The 25502-nt window shown below is 37.6% G+C and overlaps 3 protein-coding genes across 4 annotated transcripts in view; 2 read left to right on the forward strand and 1 right to left on the reverse strand.

The window, feature by feature from the left end:
- ZDHHC2 (zinc finger DHHC-type palmitoyltransferase 2) overlaps positions 1-9465 on the forward strand; it is a 76897-nt gene extending 67432 nt beyond the window's left edge. The window contains exons 13-16 of the transcript XR_003677728.2: positions 3210-3385; positions 4226-4313; positions 9046-9187; positions 9369-9465. The gene's annotated coding sequence lies outside the window, so the exon portion shown is untranslated. The remainder of the gene's footprint in view (positions 1-3209; positions 3386-4225; positions 4314-9045; positions 9188-9368) is intronic.
- On the reverse strand, positions 6155-23920 carry CNOT7 (CCR4-NOT transcription complex subunit 7). 2 transcript variants are annotated; one of them, XM_007109905.4, is made up of 7 exons: positions 23506-23920; positions 20361-20571; positions 18313-18506; positions 14764-14925; positions 11880-12024; positions 9426-9536; positions 6155-7791 (listed from the first exon to the last, which is right to left on the reverse strand). In XM_007109905.4, exons 2-7 carry the CDS (start codon positions 20475-20477, stop codon positions 7663-7665), a joined length of 858 nt encoding a protein of 285 aa, XP_007109967.1. In that variant the 5' UTR covers positions 20478-20571; positions 23506-23920; the 3' UTR covers positions 6155-7662. The 2 variants fall into 2 exon arrangements, with proteins under 2 accessions (XP_007109967.1, XP_028337771.1); XM_028481970.2 differs by lacking the exon at positions 23506-23920 and adding an exon at positions 21500-21685.
- Positions 23914-25502, forward strand: part of VPS37A (VPS37A subunit of ESCRT-I) — a 39164-nt gene continuing 37575 nt past the window's right edge. Inside the window, exon 1 of the mRNA XM_007109906.4 lies at positions 23914-24188. Coding sequence (XP_007109968.1) covers positions 24064-24188 — 125 coding nt within the window. The 5' untranslated portion in view covers positions 23914-24063. The remainder of the gene's footprint in view (positions 24189-25502) is intronic.

The raw sequence follows: 25502 nt of genomic DNA on the forward strand, positions 1-25502 counted from the left end.
CCGGACGCGCAGGCTCAGCGGCCATGGCTCACGGGCCCAGCCGCTCCGCGGCATGTGGGATCCTCCCGGACCGGGGCACGAACCCATGTCCCCTGCATCAGCAGGCAGACTCTCAACCACTGCACCCCCAGGGAAGCCCAAACATATTGATTTTTTGTTGAGTTCCTGATGGGCCAATGGATTAACCCTTCATTGATATCTATATTATTTCTTTTTCCTCTCATCAGAAGTATGTATGACAGTTAAACTACATAGGTCCTCAAATACCTATTAAGATTAAATTATGCAAATCATCAAACAAAAGTCATATCCTTTTGGAAATTTAGTCCAACATGAACTGAATCGTTTGCTGTTTGGAAACTGAGTTTAAGATGAACTACAAACAATGGTGTGTTTGTTGATGCCAAAATGTTCGGCTTCAGTAAATATACTAAGACGCTCTTGTGCCTTCTATGCACTATTAAAAAGTCTTATTCTTTTTTAATTTGATGGAGTGCAAGTTTTGTAAATGTTAGCAATTAGAATACGCTTTATACATTTTTTTGGTACTGATTTTGAGAATTTAAAGCAGATTACCCTTTAAGACTACACAGCTAAGGAACTGGTATTTAAACAAAGAAAATGGTATTAAAGTTTTCAAAATCTGAGTTAGATAAATTCAACACAAAGTAGACTAGAAGACCAGAGGATAATGGAGTAACAGATCCTTGCAGTTACTCATCCTTGGTAAAAATATGAAGTTTTATATTAAATGACTTTATGAAAGAACCAGTGTCAGCCGAGTCCATTTTATAAATCATTTGAGGGAAATTCTTTGAGCAATAGGATGGTGGTCTTTTTCAGGTTTTTTTTTTTTTTTTTTTTTTCTTTTTTTTTGCGGTACGCGGGCCTCTCACTGCTGTGGCCTCTCCCGTTGCGGAGCACAGGCTCCGGACGCGCAGGCTCAGCGGCCATGGCTCACGGGCCCAGCCGCTCCGCGGCATGTGGGATCTTCCCGGACCGGGGCACGAACCCGCGTCCCCTGCATCGGCAGGCGGACTCCCAACCACTGCGCCACCAGGGAAGCCCCAGGTTTTTTTTTTTAAGCTAAAGATTTTGATCTGACAATCTACTTCAAGAAAACTCAGAAGATATGATACATTCTTTCTTTTATCTTAAAGCATTGTTTGGTCATCGTTTTCATTACCTGAAGTGCCAGGTTGGAACCTATAGCTACTGTTAGAAGTCTTAAGGGCAAGAGCATCACATAATGTATTGAGTTAAATGCAGCCAGATGTTTTTCAAAGCACAGTACTAGAGCTGTTTTTACAGACAGGATTCTGTTGGGTGTCCCCTCCTGTCAAACTAGAAATTAGGGGAAAAAGAGGGATTTTTATTCTTCACCTTGCTAGAGTACTGTTAATTCCCCCCCTCCCTTTAGCTCTTTCATGTAATTATTTAAATACATAAGTCAATACACATAGAATCAGATGAAAACATTTTTTAAAATAAAGTTTTTTTCATTAAGTTGTAATGGTTCCCTTTTTGGTTTCATACAGTGACTAATCTTTAGTGTTTTTTGTTTAGTTTTGTTTTTAACTCTAAGGGGTTATAATTTTTGGAGATGATGGCATATCTCATTAGATTTGCAGTATAAATTTGAGTGAACAGAGCATCAAATAGACCTACGTTTTGTATATATTTATAAAATGTACCTTAAAAACACTTTAAACACTTTAAAAAATTTAATTGCTTAACTCAAACTTGAAGACACTTGAAGTATAAGTCCTGACAGTCCATTAAATGATAATTTTGATTTTTCCTGTTTTTAGAGATATCATACAACTATCAATATTTAAGAATTTTTTCATTTAAAAATATTGTACAAATGCTTCATATACATTAGCTATTTGCCATTGTGCAGTGAAAGATTTGTTTTTTTCAAAGAGAAAGAAAAAGTGCATCTGAATACAATGATGAGACGTTCAAGTAAGTGCTTATCTATGAATTCCCTCCTGTTACACCATAATAAAGTCTGGTTGATCACCTTTGTTAGCTGTCTATATGAAGTTGCCTTTGCACTAACAATCTAAATTGCTTTAAAGATATACTTTTCCTAATCATCTCCCAGAGCTCCTGCAGGCCAGATTCCTCTCTACAACCTGGTTATAACATAGGTCTTTGGAGAAGAAGTGGATGACAGGATGAGGTGACTGCTCATTAGGAGTTAAAGGAGCCTGAGAACAACTAGAAAAAGACTAGCATTCGAGTGTGCTGCAATCAATAGATAACTGTTGGAAATATGGCATATGTTTGACAAAAAACCGTCTTCACTAGCAAAATCATACACAAAGGTCTTATAAACCATGTTCGTAAAAAATTAAGCTAGTAATGTGATTCATGCTTCAAGAAAACAACCTGTGAAAAAGCTGCTGCTCCCTTATAAACTAGCAAATTTTCCCTATTTTGCAATAGCACATGTAAACCTGCTGGGCTGATTCTTAAGTTATACTGTATACTGTGGTACACACTTATTGTCAAATATTTAACTTGTAAAAGTGATAGTTCTGATACTATTATGAATTTTTTTTTAAAAAACCACCACGTATATTCAGACCTCATAAAATTTAAACACAAATCTAGTTACGCCGTAAACCGTGATGAAGGTATCCTCCAGTACGCCCATCCCCCTTCCACAGACTACAAAATCTGATCTGCTAACGTTTTATCTGAAGTGATGCATTTCAACAATGGATTTTCACTAGTAACATACATCTCTGGGTAAGATCCTTCTGTGGAAAACTGTTCTAAGTAACCCCAAATGTTTTTTAACAGCCTGCACTCCTTTTCCACATACTTAGCCACCTTAGAAGTATTTCCTCTTACCTGTGGAAGCAATTGTGTTACACACCTTAAGGATTTGTTACTCTTTTACAAAGATACTACCGGAATTTTTTTACCTTGTCTTGGTACAATCCATAGATTCTAATTTTTATTAAAACTTCAGCAATTTGATCATGTCACTTACTAAAAACATTAAATACATTCCAACATTAGAGAAGTCTTGATTTTAAAACTGAGCGATCTCTTCCTCCACTAGATTTAGAATTTACTACCAAAATATCTTACTTTGTTACAGAACACAGGCAACTGTGTTAGGCTTTATAATGGTCCAAACCGTGCATCCTTCCTTTTGTCTTTGCCATGATGGATTTGTTATTCTTTTACAGTAGTGTCCCGATTTGTATCAAGTGGACATCACTGAAGGGATGAGTTCAAGTAGGCTTGTTTCAAAGGAACTCCTGTGGATCACAAACTATGAACATGAAGTATCTCCCAGCACGATGTTCAGTATAGCAGGAGGCTCTGAAATAGGATGTTTTTTCCATCTTCCAAAAAAAAGGATGTAAGTAAAGAGGATGCTTGTCCATAATGCAGTCTAGTTTATTAAGAGCTCAGTCTTTGACACCCTTGAATTGTTCTTTACCAACAAAAAGGTCAAATGAAAGTCTGGCCAATGCCAATAAAGACAACTTTAAATCACTTGCAGCCCTCTCACTGCAGGAGAGTGACAGCAAAAACAAAATGGTGACAACACCCAAACATAGATCTTTGATGTTCCCGTTCATATAGCCAATATTCAGTATTTCTGTACTGTTTACAGTTGGGGGGAAAATGTGTTAATATTATTCACCTTTTGTGTTGACTCATTTCTGAGTACCAATTAAACCAAAGGGGGCCTTTTGATAAGTGATTTTAATCTCTGGTTTATGCTAAAGCAGCTCCTTATTGCTCAGAAAGGACATATTATTTTATGATTCATGAAAACAAACTGATTTATGTTGCATCTTCCAGGGAAGATTTAACAATGTAAGGAGTTCAATCCTGGCCTGAATTTAATACTTAATGTTTCTTGTTTGACAGATAAAGGTGCTTAATCAAATTAAGAAAAAAACATAATGCCCCAAAGTAGAGTTCTGTTGATGCTGAATTAAAGAACTATTACCATGGAAAGCTTCAGTTCTGTTGTTTTTTATTCAGCTGAAACTAAGACTATTGTCAGAATTTAGGTTTGTGTCTTTTTCTGTCAGTATGTATAGCCCCTAAAGCCTAGTATTGAAAGTATCTTAAATGCCCTAATCAAATATTTATAATGTGAAAGTTGAATGTTTTAAAACCTTGATTATACACTAATCTTAGTGTAACATAAAAACATGTTTTAAAGTTCTTTAAAAAATATACTTAGGCAAGAAGTAGAGAATATGGATGAGCCCTGGAGTAATGGCTAGAAAGAATCAACAGGAGGACAGTCTGTATACAGATGTATACTTCAGGTATGATTTTTTGTTTTGTTTTGTTTATGCTCTTTCTACATGGTCTTTGCAGTGGTATAAGACACCAGCTATCAGTAAACAAGGTTAATTCTTGTTAGGAAAAAAAAACAAAACAAAGGTGTATGACACAAGTGAAACGGGTCCCCACCAAACCAAACACCTTACATTCCCACAGGTTTTAAAATTTGATCGATTAAACTTTTTCCTGCTCCATGCATACTTTTACCACCATCAGTTATATCACATCCTAGTAGATTCCACTTCAGGTTGTACTGACTTAGTGGTTTCTCAACTTTGAAAATATTCTCACCTGTAACTGTTTCTTCTTTACTCAAACTCAGCACTGATTTCTCAAAAATAAAGACAGCTGGCAGTACTGATAACATCTGACTCATTAACAGCCAAAGAAAAACACTCAAAATCATTTGTCTTGTTACATAATTAACTGCTGATGTTGTGCCCCACACTTCAAGCAACTGTTCTCATCAGAAAGCTGTACACAAAGCTTAAGTTTTCTCTGGATACATTCTTTGGGCTACTGCATTCAGACGTCATATATCTCACCATCAGTAAACAGCTTTGCTTGGCTAACAAATGGGCCACTTGTAAACATACTGTGGCTGCAGGCTTATTTTCATTTTTTATTTTTCTGAAGAAATTATGCTGTGATGAGATACTCCATTTTAAAATTGCTAATTCTCCTGACTGTTGCTTTCCCATGAGTTGGGAATATTGTGATGAGGGCTTAGTCTGGTTATATCAACATATGTTGTATTTTTTTAGCACAGTTACAGTGTCACAGTTTATTATAATTTGATAATATAATTCACACTCCAGTGTGCCTTAAAAAGCACACCAAAGTGCACTTTTCTTGTTCTGACACGGTATGAATTGGTAATATAAACAGATAATAAAATGTTGTGGTTCAGAGATATACATGGCACAACTACTGCCGGGTCATGAAATGATGAGAATGCCATAGGCAGTTTCTATAGCAGCTACTCAACTTTCCCATTGTAGTGCAAAGATAACCATAGACAGTACATAAATGATGTGGCTGCAATCCAATAAAACTTTATTTATGGACACTAAATGCTGAATTTCATAATTTTCACATGTCAGGAAATGCTTTTTTCCCCCCCAACCATTTAAAAACTGTAAAATCCATTCTCATGTCACTGGCCATACAAAATACAGGCAGCAGGCTGGTTTTGATCAGTAGCCCATAGTTTGCTGATTCTTGCTCTAGTAGATTTAACAGAATATGGTTAAGTCCAGAATTAATGGCTTAGGAACATGAAAAAATGATCAAGTATCTTTTATCCAAAAGCTAGGTTGAGTAAAGGTTATAGTGTTCCTCTTTTAGAAGTTATAAAGTATATTAGTTCTTGGAGACAGAAACCAAAACCAAAAAATTGATACAAACTCTGAAATTCAGCAACGACAAACTGAAATTCAGCAACTACATGGCTATTTATTTAAAAGGCAATCTTTATAAAAGATCAAAAGAAAAAGAAACCAATTAGATACCTGCTAATTTGTGTTGACTTTAAAAGAAGCCACAGTAAGTTATACCAAATGCATTTACTTTGTCCATCTTTCAGAATAAATGGGGAGACAGAAGTCAAGTCTTAACATCTAGTTGAGGTATGCATTAAAAAATAAGCCAACCACTACTTGAAATGTAGAAGGCTCAGGTTGATTTTTTCAATTAAGAGATTAAAAAATCAGCTAGTTGATGAAGTTACTGAGTTCTGTTCAGTTGCCCAAATAAAACAAACAAACAAAAAACACAATAGCCCCCAAATATTTCTAAAACAAAATTACCAGTCATCAACATATATAAGAAAACTGAAGCCTTTATTTACAAAAGCTTTAAAAACAAATAATCCCTCTGTTTCACAAATGTTTTGTTTAAAAAGGACCACCCAGTTACAGCATTGAAGTATCATGAATAAAGAATGTACAAGGGAAACAAACCAATGTGGCTAACATTTGGAGATTTGCTAATACTACTGATTGAAGTGCAGATAACACACATCATAACTTGTAGTCCATCATTTCAGGGCAGAGTTAATGATTACCAAAGTGTCTTCCTACACATGCTCTGATCTGGTCACGTATTCTGCATGGCTATATATTTCACAGTCTCTTTTGTCAATATATATAAAATAGATTGCAAAGATATACACAAAAATAAACAAGCATTACACTCCTCAGGTAATTTTATTAGCTACACTGTATATAGCTAATAAATTTATATTTTTTGTATTTTGTTGTTTTGCACCAAATCTCTCCATTATTTATCGTTGTAGCAACTATGAAAGCACAAATTTTTTGTCTTCTAATTTAATCTGGTACAAAATATACCTAAAGACTTGCAATCTTTGGATTTTAATGAAATTGATTTGTGTAATCAACAAATCAAGAGCATCATTAAGTATGGCTATAAAATTTTAAAAAATTAAAAATAAGGGTAAATAGCGATGGAATAAAAAGAAGCAGATCAGGGGAAGTGTGCTATCATAAAATAACTGCAGCTTCAACATCTTGGATACCAGTTTCCGGGCAGACACTAAACATCCAATCACAAAGGATTTTTCCTGAAGGGTGTAAAGCTGGTTTGAAAAATTCTTCAGTCACAGAGCAGCCTACACATGCCAATTAGAAACTGACAGACACTAGATGTGCTTGGGAGATTAAGTACTACGTACAGAAACAGCAGTTACTAAGCTCCTCAGTAGTTTTTTTGTCTTTTTTTTTTTTTTTTTTTTTGTAGTCTTGCTGAATCAACCATTTGCACAATGCATTTTCTATATTCGGTGGGTCAAAAGCAAGTAAATACTGTATAAAGTTGGCAGATGGTCATTTTTCCAGCTAAGAGCAAGAAAAGCCAAAACTGCTGATAAAACAGAGGATTTGAGTCAGAATCACTCTCTAAAGTGCAAAATTGATGGTCCACAATCTCAAATAGCTAAAACTCCTGCAGAATGGAAGGGAGACATGAAACAGGGAAATAAATTACAGTCAGTGCTAGTTAATTTAGGAAAGGGAAAAAACAAGCCAAGCTCAAGTAATGGTAATCAAAGTGTTCAATATGATGTACTGAATAGCCTTCCCCACTCTGTCACACACGCCTACTAACAAGTATATTAAGGCCAGATTTAACCTGAATGCTTTTCTATTTATTAAGATCTGAGATAGGAATGGTCATACTTAGTACTGAAAGGCAGAAAATGAGCTATGGAAGAAAAAAAAAAATGTCTATTGTTCAAGGGATTCAACCAGAGATAAAACCTATGTACAAGCATGTGTGTAGCTCAAATAAAATGAACAGAACTATTTCATGTCATGACTGCTTGTTGGCTTCCTCTTCGTATGCATTCCCTGTGCCATTCTGTACATAGGATGAACCAGAACCAAGGCCATACAAATGGCCACAGTATTTGGCATCATCAATATGATCTTCAAAGAACATCTAAAAAGGAATTTTGGAAGGAAAAAAAAAAAAAAGATAATTTTAACCGAAAGGTACCACTAGTAATTTATATTTCAGCAATGTAAGTACTGACTGTTCATTAACTATAATGACAGCTCTCTTCTATGCTCCTCCTCTGAAGCCACACATTTAAATTAAACGTATAAGACTGACTTTCTCAAGAAGTACAGAGCTCAAAAGAAACCAAAGAAAAAGACTACCAAAAAAATGTATAAACACAACACCTTTCCTATTAACACTCAGACCATTTTTATGAGAATTTGTAATGGAAAAATGGCAGGCATTTTTATTCCATTAATTTAATAATACTTAATCATGAGAATGAATAAAAATAGCCAATAATGGGCAGGGGACGGGAAGTTTAGGTTTGTAAGTAGCCTTGAGTCTATGTGCAAGGCTAAGTTGGCCAGAAACAATCAAACCCCAAACATGTCTGGACAGCAAACCCTGAACATTCAGATAGGTTATTATCCTTAATAAAGCCAAGAAAAATAAAGATAACGGATTAGTAGCAGAGAATCCACCATGAATTGAACCATTAAGGCATTTTTTTAATGCAAAACTGAAAACTCAAAAGGTTGTCTTAATTCTCTAATGAAGCACTGTGAAGAAGTACAAAACAAAATATTTACTTGTCATGAACAGTCCAAATCACTTCTGAATCAATACCACTTAGCAAAATAGCTACATGCTTTCTATTGTATGTATTATTAATACATTTCTACAAAAAGTTTTAAATTCCCAGAAGTATTCTCAGTCATTAATGTCTAAGAGGATATACTCAAAAGAATTCTACAGTGAATATTTTGCAAGAAGGAAAACTATTTTGTAAGCAAAAAAGTCCATTCTGTTTTGTTTTTGCACAACTGGCTTTCTTTTCCTTGCATTTAGCTACAGTGAAGAATACCTGTCCCTTAACCTAAGAGTAGACTTGGGTTCATTAAATTTCATTCTTCCATACCTAACTTCTTTATATTTGAAGAACATATCTCTGCCTTTTGCCACTTAAGGAGCGTCTGCCCAACATGATTTTTGATTTAACTATTTCAGATTTAACCCCTTTAGAATTCAAAACCTCTTTGTAAGAATCTACTAAAAAGCATGAGTCCTACTCTGTAAATCCTCAAAGAACTGAAGAATGGCAAGAGCAAATAGTATTTTCAGCAGCAGTTTAATACCTAAGAGAAGCCAACGCCAGGGGAAACTTAACATATGGATTCCTTGACTTGACAGAAGCAACACTGATGTGGCCAAGAGAAAGTCCTCTGGAGTTCTTCCATTAGTAATGTGTATGACCTTGGATAAAGGCTACCTGCATCTGGCCTCAGTTTCCTCACCTAAGAAATAATATGGTTGGACCTACATGACTTCTAAGGTAGTTTAAATTTTTTATTCTACAAAGCATTTATTTTTTTTCATTGCCTTCTGAACTACATTTCAAGATGACTTATGATGACTTTTGATTACTTTCATTCAAGTGTAGTATGACTTACACGGTACCTATAATTATATCTTCACTTAATATGTACGTATTGCCCCAAAACTTTTGCCATTAGATTTTGATGTTCTCAGCCTAACCACCAAGTGGGAAAAACGCACTGGAGTCTGCATACTTCTCTCATTTTGAAAAAGGCCATCCCTGTGAGCAACGAGTCAGATCCTGCCTGATGCTGTGGTCCTATCCGTTCCAGCTCCAACTGTTCAGCGACTTCCTGTAAACCACCCTACAGGAAAGAAAAACTGCTTCTGTCAAAAGAAACATTGCAACACTCGAATTCACATACTACATAACTAAGACAATGACCAAAATAGAAATGAACTTCAGTATGTAAAGATGGACCTTATGAAGATCAGCAAAAAACAGAGAATGTGAATTACTGATGTATTTGTTGAATGGGGGAGATGTTTATAATTTAATAAAAAATGAGATCCTAATTGGGAAAATTTATCTTCCTCATACTCTTTAAGGCATGTGGCAGGCAAGTAACTTCCCTAAAGATATGGGGGAAGCAGATCATGTATAAGGTAACAGGTACACAGGGTGACATTTACCAAGTACATTCACAGTCCCTCTATCCAGCCATCCATTATTATAAAACTGACTGTAGGCAGTTAGTTACTTTAAATTTTCTTAAGCTTCACACCAATCTATCTCTAAATAGTTTCATCTCAATAATTTGCACAAAACAAAGCTGTTACGATTAATCAAATCCATAAGAATTCACTAAGTGCTTAACTATGGTTCTGTTAGTTTGAAAAAGTTATGTTGTTATAAGAATACAACTCCTTAGAAGGGTCTGCTGAACACCCCCCTATGTAAATATTGCTAGGATTTAAAAAAAGAAAGATAACGAGAGTGAAAGAAAGGAAGAGAAAGAATACAAGAAAAGAAGGGAGTGAGGGAAGGAGAATAAAGGGGGAGGAAAATGGGAGGAGAGAAAGGAAAGAAACATCAGGACCCACAAAACACACACAAAGAAATTTCTCTAAATTGTGAGGCCTCTACCAGCAAACTAGCCCTTCTCCACATCACAGCTTCAAACAGTGCTTTGCACAGCAGCTGCTTCAGAGCTAAAAATAGCACAAGGATGAGGTATCGTTAGCAGCTGCTTAGGAGAGCAACGGAATAGAGCCATTCAGTACCACTGACTATAGGTCAAAAAGTACCTTTGTCATTAACCTAAATTTTAACACTGCCGGTAACTCGGGGCATCTTCAGAATATCTAATATGCTTAGAAATTTTTCAGTAACACAATGAACAATATTTTGGTTCTCTGTTCCCCAAAACTGTCATTGTACAGACATGTCAATTTTAAAAAGCATTTCCACAGCCAGATTAAAACATTTATGCCTTGGATTCTCCGCACACAGTACTTTCAGGGGGTGTCCCTTCTAGAGTAATGAGGATAACCTACTGTAAGTTCACTTGAGTCACAGCAGTCTCTTCAAATTGCACAGAATTCTGCTGTTCTTTGGTGCTACAAACATGAAGTAATATTTCTTTAAAATTTCCCTGGTTATATGCTATATCCTGTAATGAGGCAAGCAAACTTTGGACAAGAGACCACTCATGATTTTCAGTTCATCTGTCAAAAGCAAAGCTTCCTTATTCAATTCCTAAATTATTTCTTTCTGCATAAAAGTAAAACTCTTAAAAGCTTTTACCATCTCCTAAAAGTATAACCTTCCTTGCACTTCTAAAAAGCTGGTGAGGAGAAAACTTGATCAACCTTGATGTAAGTTCTATGAAGCAACCACTTTACGTAAGTGTTTTTCTTGAATTACAGCTTAAACACAAACACGCCAGAAAAAACAAAACCACTATATTCCTTAGGAGTCTGTACCCCCATAGTGAATTCATTCTAAGACTAAAGGAGCACTTTTCCTTAATAAAGACACTTTCTTTTCTTTTTGAAAGAATTAATGTTCAGAAGTAACAAATCATTACACACATGGTAAGCAGTGTCAGAATGTAAGCTGCTGTCTAGACAGGACCTACCCAATCACTAGCACTTACTACTAACAAGCTGACATCTATGGGCCAGGGGAGGGAAAAAAAAAAACCCTTTTAGCTATGTAATTTACTCCTAGTGACATGACCCTATGACGAGACCCAAGAAAATAATCTCTCACGAAGGTAAGCTGAAGGGGAAACTCTTTTTGCTACGCGACTGACTATATCTGCACATTGCCGGCCGCTTCAGACTTCATCTTGCATGGAAAGATCATGTGCGTGCTGCAGGAGAGCGAGAACCTGCACTTCTGCGCCTGAGAGGCTCACGTTCTGTGCCAGTTTATGTTCCATCTGGCAAGCAATGACAAAAATCTGATCTTCTGTTTAAATCCTGTTGAAAATTTATTCTGCCAATATATACTGAAGCTCTGAAAAAGGATTTCCTATAAACTATTACTTATGCAAAAGAGTCAACTGATCATATAAGGTAACTGCATTTAACATAAAACTTAAAAACAGGGTTTAAATCGACATCCCAACCCAGCACCTTATAAGTCAGTCACCCATTCTGAATACTGTGCTGATTACAGATAAAGCCATTCGAAGCCTTACTTTGAGATTTTTGCAGCTCTTCATGAGGTACTTCACATCATAAATGACAGGAAAAAACAATCGAAGGATCTCAAAAAAGTCAAGTTCTTCTTCAGGCAAGTTAGAATTGGTCAGGATTTTGATTAAGTAGCCAAAGTCATAACCACTACAAAAGGGTTAAAGAATAAAGAAGAGGGACCATAAATACCACAGAAATGAAAAAATAAATTTTTTTCTGATACAACTTTTAAGTGAGTCACACTGTAGGCAGAAAAAAAAAAAATGAACCAGAAAAAAGTACGAAGAGAAAATAAACATGTTTACAATTATAATGGGAAAATGCTATCTTTTACAGTGTCATTTCATCATTCAGGGATACCAATATACAGAGATCTCTACTACCCTCCTAAGCGTGTAGTAGTCACTAAACTACTATTTTGCTAATCCTTGAATAGAGAACTCTCTAAAGAGTATCAAACTGTCCACAGCAGATATCCCCAAAAATACAGATGAAAGGCAACTTGGCAAAAATGTCAAATGACTCAGGAAAACTGGCATTCAGAAGGCAAAAATAATGCATATCTTCCCATCATTTACATAACAAGGTCATACACTTCAAAAACCCAAACAGTAATTCCCTAACAAAGTATCTTCACTTCCCTTAAAAGTGATTTTATTAATAATACTGTCTTCCCTCAAAATCTTGTTCCTATCTCAATCCCCAAGAGATACTAACGGTAATGTTGAACCTTGAAGCGAAGGCAGTAAAGGCTGAGAACTAGTATCTAGAAAATAAAAAACCAACTCCCACACTCTCGAATCAACACCTCCTCTCCCTACTGTCTGGCTTTTCCACAGCTTTATATCAATACCTCTCTACACTCCCGTGCCACAATCACACCCCATGTTTTCCCTGTCTACCTTTCCTTTAAGGACCTCCCACAGGATGCCTTCACCCAAGAGCTCAGCTCCCGCAGATTTCTCAGACAAGCTGTTTTCTTGTACTTCCCTTTAAAGCACATGTATTGTTTTCTCCACGTTTAAAGGGTAGGTGTCACATCTTAAAAATTTTTCTTCCGTATGGCACATAGTTGGGACTCAAATATTTGATGAGAGATGCTATTTAACATATCTTTCAGGGGAGATAACAAATAAAATTTCTATTCAATGTTTAGAATTTTACTTCTTACTTTAAATAGAGAAAAAAATGTTTTTACATTGAAGACCATTAAGGAATATCAAGGAATAAACAATAAACAGCAGAAACCTTTAAATTTCTGGTAGCTAACAAGGAAGTAACTAACTTTGCTGTCTACCTAAAATACACCAATATATCTGCTTAGCATCAATACTAGTAAAAGGAAGATCATATTAGAGTTTAGGATTTATAAATTTCTTCAACTAGTCTTTACTAGAAATAGATTAGAATATGAAGAAAATATTTAATGACATTTAGTACAATAAAATCTTAACATATCTTGACAAATACTCAAATATATCAGAGTCTAATGCAGACTCTAAACTCTAAGAAGACATGACCCCTTTCTGTTTTTGTTTATCTTATCCTAGTACCTAGCACATGGTATTTGCTCAGGGTATTTTTTGAAAGAAAGAACCTGTCATACATAGTAATATGAAAAACAGGACTATGCTTTCCAGTTCTTTTGTATCTTCATGACCAGGAAAGTAAAAAAAAGAACTCAAAAAATGTTCCTGAAATTACCAGAGACTTAAGCCTCATCTCCTGAGGTACAGGTTCAAATGGAGAATAGAGGAAAAAGATGATAGGTGGAAATTCGTATGTTCAATACTCCAACTCAAAAATTACTGCTTAGTACTGCACTGACGCTGACAATATGAACAGTCCTTCCACTATTCTCATTCATTACACAGGCCAGCACTGGAAATTCTAAAGCATGCAGAAACTTTTTTTTTTTTTTTTTTAATGTGTGAAGTGGACCAAGTGTAAGAACATTAATATATGCAAAATGCAGTGCTTTTTAAAAAGATAACAAGAGGCCAAATAAAATTCCCAAAGTCACTATTAGTCCCTGGGCTGCCAATTTAATTCAGTTTACTTAGATAGGAAAATTCTTTCTCTTACCTAAAAGTCTATATTTACAAAATGGAATTAATCTCCTTTCCAGAAATTCTCTTCAACAATCTGGTTTTATTTTATGATAAGAAAGAATTTAAAACTACCACTTGAGAATTTACTGTGTGTAAAGCACTTTACCAGATGCTTTAAATGTTATTATCGACCATTAAAACAATTCTGTAAGGCAATTCTTCTAAGTGATTTCTTCCTACACTCTATTAAAAAAAAACATTAAAATCCACCACAGAGACCCACCCCTAGCTTTCTCTTTGCCTTTTTTTTACCCATAGCACTTAATCACCATCTAACAAACCACAATATACATCTCATCATTTTAAAAAATTGTCTGCCTATTCCCACCAGAATGTAAACTCCATGAAATGAAAGATTTTACTCTATTTTGTTCATAGCTTAATGCCTAGAATCTTACCGAAGTGCTTGGCATATGGTAGATAATAAATAACTTTTTTAAAAAATGAATAAATGTTTTCATTCTAAGGCTTAGAAATGTTAAATAACCCTAGGTAACACAGATTCCAAATGGCACTGCCGGATTTAAACCAAGGTCTATTTTTCCAGCCTGTGCTCTTTCCACATGCAATACTGTCTCTTAGTCTAAAATGGATCCCATATCATTAAATTCATCTTTAAGTAGACCAACATTAGCCTGTCAAGGGTTAGGAGACTGCTATATGGCAGCCAATTTTTTGTAACTAAGCCTGAAATTGCTGACACAGTGACCCAGGTGAAGTGTGAAGCAGCCAGGAAATGGTAACACAAATGCCGTTTTCGATGTAATCTTTTTACCTATGAAATGATAACCATTTGACCCCTTCACAGAGGACTACTCCTGATGTCATAAGAAGTTCTGCAAAGTACTGGGTCTCAATTCCTTCCTCCTCATGTTTTTTAAACTGGATACCAGATGTTGTTAGTAGCTCTATAGAGTCTTGGGCATACATGTCCTCCCTGGCAGAAGAAAAAGAAAGACAACATTCAAAAGTGCCATACTTCAAACTGTTTTTCTCCCACTTATATCTACAACTACAGCGCCAGACATATGAAGAGAGAGAATGGGCTTGGGTCCATTTATTCCAATGCTTCACATATATGGAAGGAAAATACAACTTAAATACAAAGGTCATTTAGTATTTCAGAAAAATGTTCATATAGTAAATAATCATTCACAACAGTACAATGGTGAGATTTTCATCTTTACTATCAATTTTATTAGCCTTTCACAAGTTAAGTAAATTTAACTGGGTTTGAAACAAAGGGTCTTCTTCTCACCAGCGGCTACCACCACAAAGTAAGAGATGTGTTCTTACCGGGGGCTTTCAGTCTCAGCAGCCTTTTTAATGCTGCCAAATGGAGCTGCAGCCCCAGGGGTGAAGGCCTGTGTCTATCTCCTGGGCTCTCAGCAGGAAAGAGACTGAGTAAAAAACATCTGCTGTGGCTGAGTTAAAACCACATTCCGTCTTAAAGAAAAAGGAGATGCCTCCTCTCACTAACGATGAGCCTTGCAAATAGCTCTGAGAAGCAGTAAACTGTTCAAAATGAAAGGCTCTGCTAGAATCGCATTAATTTCTTCTTCTAACAACTTTACTCCTAGAAGATTACCTCCCAAAAATCAAGGCAGGAAATCTAAATATAAACCAGTCTTTCAAGATTTTACTTAGGCCAAAAAGAAAGCCATCTCTTAATTTCTAAGCACAAACACACAGGTATCCAAAACATTACATTAAATAAAAAAAGTGATCAAAATGAAAGTATGTTTCTAAGGATAAATGAAAAGTATTTCATGCATTGCCCACTGGATGTTTCCTTTTATTTACTGTTAAAATTGTGAGAATACTGGTTTTTACCACTTAGCAAAAGAAAATTCTACAAAAGCTTTAATAAAACAAAACCAAAAGGAACATTACACTTAGGCCAAAAAGTATCCTTACGGTCTACTCTCTGGAAATCAATTTACTATTAAATGTCTTTGAAAAATCACAAAACTAGCAACTGAAATATTTAAAAACAGAGAGGAACCACAACGATCACTGTAAGTCAAAATCCCCTGGAAAATTTCCCTGGGAAAGCCTTGTTACAGAAGGGTATCTGAATAAATCCAAGTTCTTTCATTACACAACAGATACTGTTGTCCTTATTATACTAAAATATGTACCTTCAACAAGCAGAATCTCACTCATGCCCCAATGCTAAGAGACATGCTTTAGCAACTATAGCCAACCAAAGGCATACCAGATTCTTTCTCCAGGCACACATTATTCTGGGCCATATGTTCACTTTACTTTTATTTTAGTTTATTATCTCTCTCTCAATCAGAACTTAAGCTTGAAGAGGGCAATGATTTTTGTCTGTTTTGTTCAATGTTACATCACCAAGGAGTACTGCACTATTCAAATCAGTATTTCCCAAACCTGACCAAAGATATCAATCACTCAGAGAACTTAGCAACAATATGGATTCCCAAGTCCCACACTTGGACCTACTGGATCACAGCCTCCAGGAGAGAGACCTGGATGAGTACCTCTGGTGTTTTATGATCAAATATCAAATTATACTTTAATTTTCATGTACTTATCAACTCCAAATTCAGTTTAGAGCAAATTCCCAAACATTGGACTTTGGCAATAGTAAGCAGACAGAAGAGTTATAGGAACACTAAGTTATAATGACTATGACCAACTTTCCTCAACACTATGTCCCTGGAGCCTAGCACAGCTGCTGACATATTCATTCTAGACACTCAATAAAAAAGTCAATTTTCATCTTTCTTCAAAATAGCCAAGATTCATGGTGCTCTTTCTCCACATTAGGTTGAACTGGTTTTATCTTCCAACTGACCCTTTCTACTTAAATAATATTTTTCACTGTATCCTTAAACATTTCTTAAGATATTAACATTAGTATGAATGGTAGCAAAACTACAGTAGCCCTCTCTGTATAAGGAAAAAACGTCTTTCAGAGATTGTAATAATAAAGCAGTTATTATTAGAACAAGGATGTTTCTAGAAAAGAAAAATGTCAACTTTACCAAAACTGAGACACTTAATGGTCACCTACTCACGTAATGCGATCACAGCAGTATCTTAGTAAAGACCAATGTTCTAATGATCAGCTTGGAAAGAAAGGTAACATGGAACAAATGAAATGGTAAAGAACTGATTTTAAAAACGGTTATCTTTTGGGAAAAGGATAAAAGGGAATTTTCGGAACGAAAGTACTAAAGTACTTATAAATGGTTATTATCAGTTTTAATAGAGATGAGTACCTTTCACCCTCTACCAAGTTCTGGAGTGTATATTATTAAATTCAGCAGAGTAAAAACAGTCAGGCTAAACATAATGCAATTAGAAGCCATACTATTGCACCATTGACAACACTACCCTCTGAATTCATCAGCCCTGCTTTTCTTTAGATCTTATATGCTAAGTATCACATTACAGAATGGAAGTTCTTACGTGGCACTATCAGTAATTGTCCTACAGCTTTTACAGTTTTTCAAATCGGATGTTAGATCATATGAAACAATCAGAGGCTGTCAAATAGAAGGACAGTGCAGTATAGTAATAATACTCAAAATGTATTAAACATTTCCCCATCTTACAGTCAGTTTGTAAACAATGTGCCCTTACCCCAAAACACTGGAAACTTCCCTAAGCTATCAAGACTACTCGTACCAATGATATAGAAGTATTGTGAGTAAAGAAATTGGGTTTTGACCCAGGGCTTGAGTTAGAATTCAGATTCTGAATTGTTTCCAAAAGAAACACCAGGCTCAAAGATACTATTACTTTTCCCATATATAACTTACAAAAGGTTCTGTGGACTGACCTGAGAATATAAACATTATATAATATTGATTTAAAAGGAAAATGCACCCAAGTTCCCAAGAACTATCTTACCACCTGTGACATGTAATCTACTCATACACTGGAGTATGACCGTAATAAAAATCTCTTCACAAGAAGGATAACTATTACAACAAAAACATATATATTTCAAATTGCACTCAAAGTTTGAAAGCAAAATTAATGTTGTAAGATTATTTTTTCTATCAAGAAGTATTTTCAATACCCAGTTTTCCAAATTTCAAAATAGTGGCAGTCATACTTTTCAAATAACATCTCTAAAACTCAAAGTATTTGCATTTAAGTATTCTTTAGCCTAATTTTTTTGTCCCATGATGAAAAGAAACGTAAACTTTTGAAATTTTAGGTTTTAAATATTTCCAGGAGAATGACACCAAATTCAGTTAGAATTTCATTTGTCATACTTGAGGGAAATTAATTCCTAAAATTAAAGTAAAAAGAAAATTTTGGGTTAAATTTATTTCCCACTTACGTCAAATTAAATTTAAAATTAAACTGCCAAGTTGAAGTTCCTGGAGGGTATTCTCCTTGCTCGTTCATGAACGTCAGTCCCAGCTGAATTATCTTTAACAAGTCCACATTACACCGCAGTAGCTGGTACTGATAGTCAGCGTTGCTCCTGAATTCTCCAATGGGTCTTGCAACCACACCTGGAAACTCGGTGTCCTGTAAAAGAGTTTTAAGGTTCATTATTGACTAAATGGTCGAAACCACAATCCACAAATTCCTAGAATAAATAATTAATTTTGGGTACAAGTCAAAGAATCCTGTTATAGGTTATATTCTACACAATTCACGTTCAATTGCAAAGTACCTTTTAACTAGGAAGAGCATTACTTTTTAGAACCATAAAATAAAACTCTGCAAACTTAATGACTTCTTCTTACTTTAAATATCACATTAGTAAAAAACTACTATGTATTAGATACACATAATAATGCAACTGAGTACTCTATTCCCAGGGAAGGGGGGAAAAGTCACAAATTCATGTTTCTCAACTGGTGTGTGAAACTATGCTCACAGTATTCTAATGTTAAAACCAATGAAGAACTGGTTAAAAAGAATGGAAAACGCACCATACTTTCCGATTGCTTTTCTGAAGTAAGGTTTATCTAAACACCAAAACCCTCCTAATTTCGTGGGCTAAAACAGTACTCTCTCTACAGTCCAGAGAAAGCAGATCCTTAAAAACTGCTAAAAACTGCATGCCACCACTCATTCCTGTAGAATGTTAAACACATCTCTAATGTCACTCCTTATCATCTGAGAAAAAAATGATCACTATGAATTCCTACTAGAAAAAAATAATAATTTCATTCTAATTGTAAGGACATCTAATAGGACATTATCTATGTACACTCAAATATTCATATTTTAACCAATCAACCTGCCCCTCCCAAAAAGTTATTAATTTATTTGTATTAAATATACTAAGAAAGTAATATAATCAGTTTAGTATTAAAATTCAAATTAGGAAACTAAGAACAAAACCTAAATACCAGCTCATATGAAGCAGTAAAGAAATTAAAACTTTTCTAAATTCAGTCCAACTCAACAACCACTTTATTGGACGCTATGTGTTATGCTAGGTGTCACGGAAGAAAGGATGATTAAGACACTAATCCCTTACTTCTCGAAGCTAATAATCTACAAAACAGTAGAGAAGCTAAAACACAATACTAAAGAAGCAAAATAATTAACTGAGTAGACTAGCTAGGCAGACTGAACAGTATATGCAAAAGTAGAAATGCTTAACAGTACAGTGTGTCCATGGAACTCCACTGGTAATTTAAAAAACAAACAAAAAACTGCAGATCAACAATGCTTCACTGGGAGATGTGAATTTTTTTGTTTGAGAAAGACATTCAGGAGTTCCATCTGGTATTAATATTAGGCCTTAATGTTGCTAGGAGCAGACCTGGCATTCACAGCTAGGGCCTAGCATTCTTCTGCTGAATATAAACAGTTTCACACTATAACATCAGACAAAGCCAGTCTGTGATCATGACTGAACATACGCAAAAACACAAAGACATTTGTGCAAACCACAAAAATGACCAAACGTCTTTCTATCTTGGCTGAGTGACTGTTGCTTCTTTATAGCTTTAGCCTCACTCCAGTCTTCTCTCATTCTAGTTGAGACTCAATAAGATACCCTATCATGGAATCACCCGAGCTTACTAACAGCATCCAGTTCAGAGCAAAGCCCTGCTTCCTTACTCCTTTCCTAAAACCACCTGCCACAAGCCCAAATCCTAAAAGTCCTTTCTAACACTCTCTTACTCAAATGCCCCATGGTTCTAAGAATGCATTTTCCCTCAGTGCAATGAGTAAGAAACCCAACGTGTCATATTACAGGTGTGTTCTTGGTGGTCTTTAGTTGGAGGTCATTGACAAAATTCTTTTTATAATTAAATTAATCACTAAAAAAAATGAGCCAGAAGGGTTGAATTCAAGATGTTTAAAATCCCCTTTCCTCTTTCATGAAAAGCATTTTAAGGATTTTGCTCATAGGCATACCATAGCAACGTAATTATATTTTCGGATAACTTGACGAATTTTCTTCATCTCTTCATCCAGGTTGCAAGCCCAAACTTCACAAATTCTTTGGCTATGATCTACAGTTGCCGCTGGCATAGTGAGGGCACAAGGAGTCTAGCTGCCAAGCATCAAAATGTTATACTTGATTGAAGATTTGTTTCGTAAAATACTTTATCCTTTATTTATGTACCTGTCAAAATAAGAACCAGCTATATGAGGAATCTGAATCACAGAATAATTGAGTTGACAGAAACCTAAGAGATTATCTATTCACAGTCCTTGCTTTATAAGAAAATCAAAGTTTAGAAAATGACTTGTCTAAAGTCACACAGCTAATCAGTAGGACAAAAAGGAATACAACACAGGTTTCCTGGTTCTAATATGTTATGTAAAAACTGTTTTTTGTGTACATACTAATCATTTTTTTAAATTTTTCACTACTTAAAAATTGCTCGGGCTTCCCTGGTGGCGCAGTGGTTGAGAGTCCGCCTGCCCATGCAGGTTACACGGGTTCGTGCCCCGGTCTGGGAAGATCCCACATGCCGCGGAGCGGCTAGGCCCGTGAGCCATGGCCGCTGAGCCTGCGCGTCCGGAGCCTGTGCTCCGCGACGGGAGAGGCCGCAACAGTGAGAGGCCCGCATACCACACATACAAAAAAAAAGCTCTGAATTCAACTCACTCTCTGAATAAAACTTTATAAAGACATCACTTTCCAGAAAAAAAAGGAAACGTGACATGCTGATATACATGTGAAAAGCTCAGATCACATGTTACTAGGGCGAATATAGTATTTGCTTTTATTCCTCATTAACTGAACATTCAAAGTCTGATTTAACTACAAAATCTACTGGAATTTATTCAAGTCAGATTGGAGGGACCAAAAGTAAACCAATTAAAAAAAAAAAGTTCTTTCTGAGCAATAATTAACAGCCACAGAAACTGTTTCCATGTCTGTAACTGTGGATGGGAGAAAAAAAGAAAGCAATAGAGAGTCTGCATTTCAAATTGTTTTTCTAATTTCCTAAAAACCAGAGCATTTTTCCCTGGTTACCAAACACACGTCACGTTTCTGGTCCCTAAACACAGGTTTCATGGTATATAATGATAACAGTACAGACCAACATTTTGATTCTTGAGCAGGGAAATTCCAGATGCGCTTTCATTTTTCACACTTTGAAAAAAATCATAACAGGAAGTGTAAAAAAGGGAATTATGACCTCCCCTTCTAAACTCTGCAGTCACAAATGTAACCTCGAGTACTCTAAGAACAGAAACCAAAGATCCAGGGGCCCCTTCCTTTATAACCCTCTTCGCTACCTACACACACACACACACACACACACACACACACACACACACACACAGTGGAAAGAGCTATATGAGGAATCTGAATCACAGAATAATTGAGTTGACAGAAACCTAAGAGATTATCTATTCACAGTCCTTGCTTTATAAGAAAATCAAAGTTTAGAAAATGACTTGTCTAAAGTCACACAGCTAATCAGTAGGACAAAAAGGAATACAACACAGGTTTCCTGGTTCTAATATGTTATGTAAAAACTGTTTTTTGTGTACATACTAATCATTTTTTTAAATTTTTCACTACTTAAAAATTGCTCGGGCTTCCCTGGTGGCGCAGTGGTTGAGAGTCCGCCTGCCCATGCAGGGTACACGGGTTCGTGCCCCGGTCTGGGAAGATCCCACATGCCGCGGAGCGGCTAGGCCCGTGAGCCATGGCCGCTGAGCCTGCGCGTCCGGAGCCTGTGCTCCGCGACGGGAGAGGCCGCAACAGTGAGAGGCCCGCATACCACACATACAAAAAAAAAGCTCTGAATTCAACTCACTCTCTGAATAAAACTTTATAAAGACATCACTTTCCAGAAAAAAAAGGAAACGTGACATGCTGATATACATGTGAAAAGCTCAGATCACATGTTACTAGGGCGAATATAGTATTTGCTTTTATTCCTCATTAACTGAACATTCAAAGTCTGATTTAACTACAAAATCTACTGGAATTTATTCAAGTCAGATTGGAGGGACCAAAAGTAAACCAATTAAAAAAAAAAAGTTCTTTCTGAGCAATAATTAACAGCCACAGAAACTGTTTCCATGTCTGTAACTGTGGATGGGAGAAAAAAAGAAAGCAATAGAGAGTCTGCATTTCAAATTGTTTTTCTAATTTCCTAAAAACCAGAGCATTTTTCCCTGGTTACCAAACACACGTCACGTTTCTGGTCCCTAAACACAGGTTTCATGGTATATAATGATAACAGTACAGACCAACATTTTGATTCTTGAGCAGGGAAATTCCAGATGCGCTTTCATTTTTCACACTTTGAAAAAAATCATAACAGGAAGTGTAAAAAAGGGAATTATGACCTCCCCTTCTAAACTCTGCAGTCACAAATGTAACCTCGAGTACTCTAAGAACAGAAACCAAAGATCCAGGGGCCCCTTCCTTTATAACCCTCTTCGCTACACACACACACACACACACACACACACACACACACACACACAGTGGAAAGATCCAGGGCCCCTTCCTTTATAACCCTCTTCGCTAAACACACACACACACAGTGGAAAGACCCTGTAGTTGAACACTGCTTTCCTCCACCTCTCTCTACTACAGTTCCAGAAGCCCCGAAGAGGCATCAGAGGCCCTCTCATTACTGGAGGTAGCATCTCCGAACAGCAGGTTCCCAACGAAACGCGAGAACAGTACCGACACACTCAAGTCACAGATAACTCTCTTCCCTGGCAGAGGGCCAGAGCGAAGGTGCTGATAACCATTGACCGGAGCCGGATGGACTCCCAAGCACCGCTGCGTGAAGGAATACGAGAAGCTAAGGATCTAGGCCACCACCGCCCTCCACTCCCAATTTCCGCCCCACAGCATCGAAGCCCCAGGTACAAAGCCTTGGCGTCATCACTCCGCGCCACCCCCTTGACATACCCCCCAGCCCCAGTTACCATCCCCCCTCCACCCACCGCCCAGCCCTTTCCTTCGCCAGCCACGCTCCAGCTGGCGCCATCGCGCACCCGCTTAGGTTCGTCATTCCCGCCCCCTTTCTACTTCTCCAACCCGCCCCTCCCCCCGCAAGTCTGTGGCAAGATCTACTTGTGTCGCTGAGCTCGCGCTCCTCCTCCTCCTCCTCGCCATAGAGACAGCACCCAGCGGCGGCGGCGGTGGCGGCAGCGGCGGCGGCGGCGGCGGCGGCGGGTGCCCCATAGACACCTCTCGCCCGTCAAGGGGGAAAGGGGAGCCGGAGCTGCGCCGCACCGCGCTGCGCCGTTGCTTCTCGTACGTCCGGGCGGGGGCGCCAGATGATGACGCGGCACGCAGAGAGGGCGGGGCACGCAGGTGACGGAAGCTGGGGTGGTGGAGAGCTGGGCGGTCAGGCGTCCTGACTGGCTGGTTGGAGCGTCAGGGCCGTGAAGGGAGGACTGCCGGTGCCGGGCGGCGAGTTCCCTGTCTCCAGCTGTCCGCAGTCAGAGCATGCCCCCCTGACCCCGAGGACCCCAGGCTGGGATTGCTTAGAGAAGACGCGGCTCCCCAGCACTTGGGCTGGGGCGTCCCTCCCCGCGCCTCCTCTGTCGCTGGAGAACCGCCGGGCTGAGCAGCTGGGAGAAGCAGGCCAGAGCCTTCTAGGGCCTCGGGCCCGGGGACCCGTGGAGGATGAGCTGGCTCTTTCCCCTGACCAAGAGCGCCTCCTCCTCCGCGGCCGGGTCCCCCGGTGGTCTCACCAGCCTCCAACAGCAGAAGCAGCGGCTGATCGAGTCCCTCCGGAACTCACACTCCAGGTGACTGGTCGCTGCCTCTCCGACAGGAAGAAAAAGTAGGGCGGGAGGGCGGGCTGGTCCTAACTACACTCGCAGCTCCTCAGGCCGACTCCCGCCAGCTGCCGCCTTTTGACCTACCTCCCTTCGTCCTGCCTCTCACGCTTGCTCTCCCATCCCTGACCCACGTTCAGGATTTTCTTCCGGGCCCTCCTTCCCTCCGTCCCGCCCCACCACTGCTCAGCTGCTCCTCTAATTCCGATTTGCTCATCCCTCCTGACACGGCGCTGCTGCCTGTGATCGGTCTCATAGTCTGTCTCCAATAAGCCTTGCTTTGCCCGGCTTCCTCACTAATCTTTCCCTTTGCCCACCTGTTTGCCGCGTTGGCAGAATTGTTAAAATTCTGTACTTGGGTAAAAAGATTCGTGAAGAGTAATCTCCAAGTTTCACAAATAGTGGACCATTTTTGAAAAAAAAAAAAAAACTGTTTCAACATTAAAGAAAAGGGAAGACAGTTTTCACCAGTGAGTTCTTCTCTGGGAGTGACATACTCAATCCTCTGAAGTCTCTAATAGAAGATTTACCCTGTTCTAACCACCCAGCTGGCAACTATCAGTCTCTGTTCATTTCTCACTTTGTTATTCTTGTTCCCACACTCAGGAATTGCCTTAGAGTCATCTTGATTGTTCTGTTGGCGTTGTATGAGTTGTTAATTTTTAGCGTGGTCAGATTAGAAATATTTTGCAATTCAAATTAATTCAATTGTTTTTATTGTAAACTGGTTTGCTGTAGCCCTTTATATTGCAAAAATCTGTGACCTCTAGTGGTTTTGAAAAATTAGAACTGCCTCTTTATATTATATGAATTATGCAAGTATATTTACTTGAGTGTCAGCACGTATTTTAATGTAAAGATGTCAACATCTTAATAGACTTTTCATACATTTGAAATATATATATTCAGAGCTATTAAAATTGATTAATTCCTGTGGAAGGAACTTCTAGGAGCCATTTTATCTGTTACACTAAGGATTTTTTCCCAAGCAAGTTATAGTGTAGAATAGTTTTAAATTAGATATAGTGTTAAAAGAAAAAATCACTGCAAAATGAGTTTGGCTAAAATGAGGCCTATTACTGATTGAACTTCAGGTGTTTCTTGGTTCTTTGTCTCAATTTTTCTGCTTGTTGAGAACTTTAGAAAGGTGAGAATTTGTGGTATTAAACAGGAAAGAATGGCATGGTATTTGATTTAATGGTGGCTTTCTTTTTGGAAAATTAAGTTCATAGAGTTCTTACAAGTCAGTCTTACTCCAAATAGTGTTCTCTACTAACCTGTAGG

The sequence above is a fragment of the Physeter macrocephalus genome, chromosome 20, assembly GCF_002837175.3.
Source record: "Physeter macrocephalus isolate SW-GA chromosome 20, ASM283717v5, whole genome shotgun sequence".
Lineage (NCBI taxonomy): Eukaryota > Metazoa > Chordata > Mammalia > Artiodactyla > Physeteridae > Physeter > Physeter macrocephalus.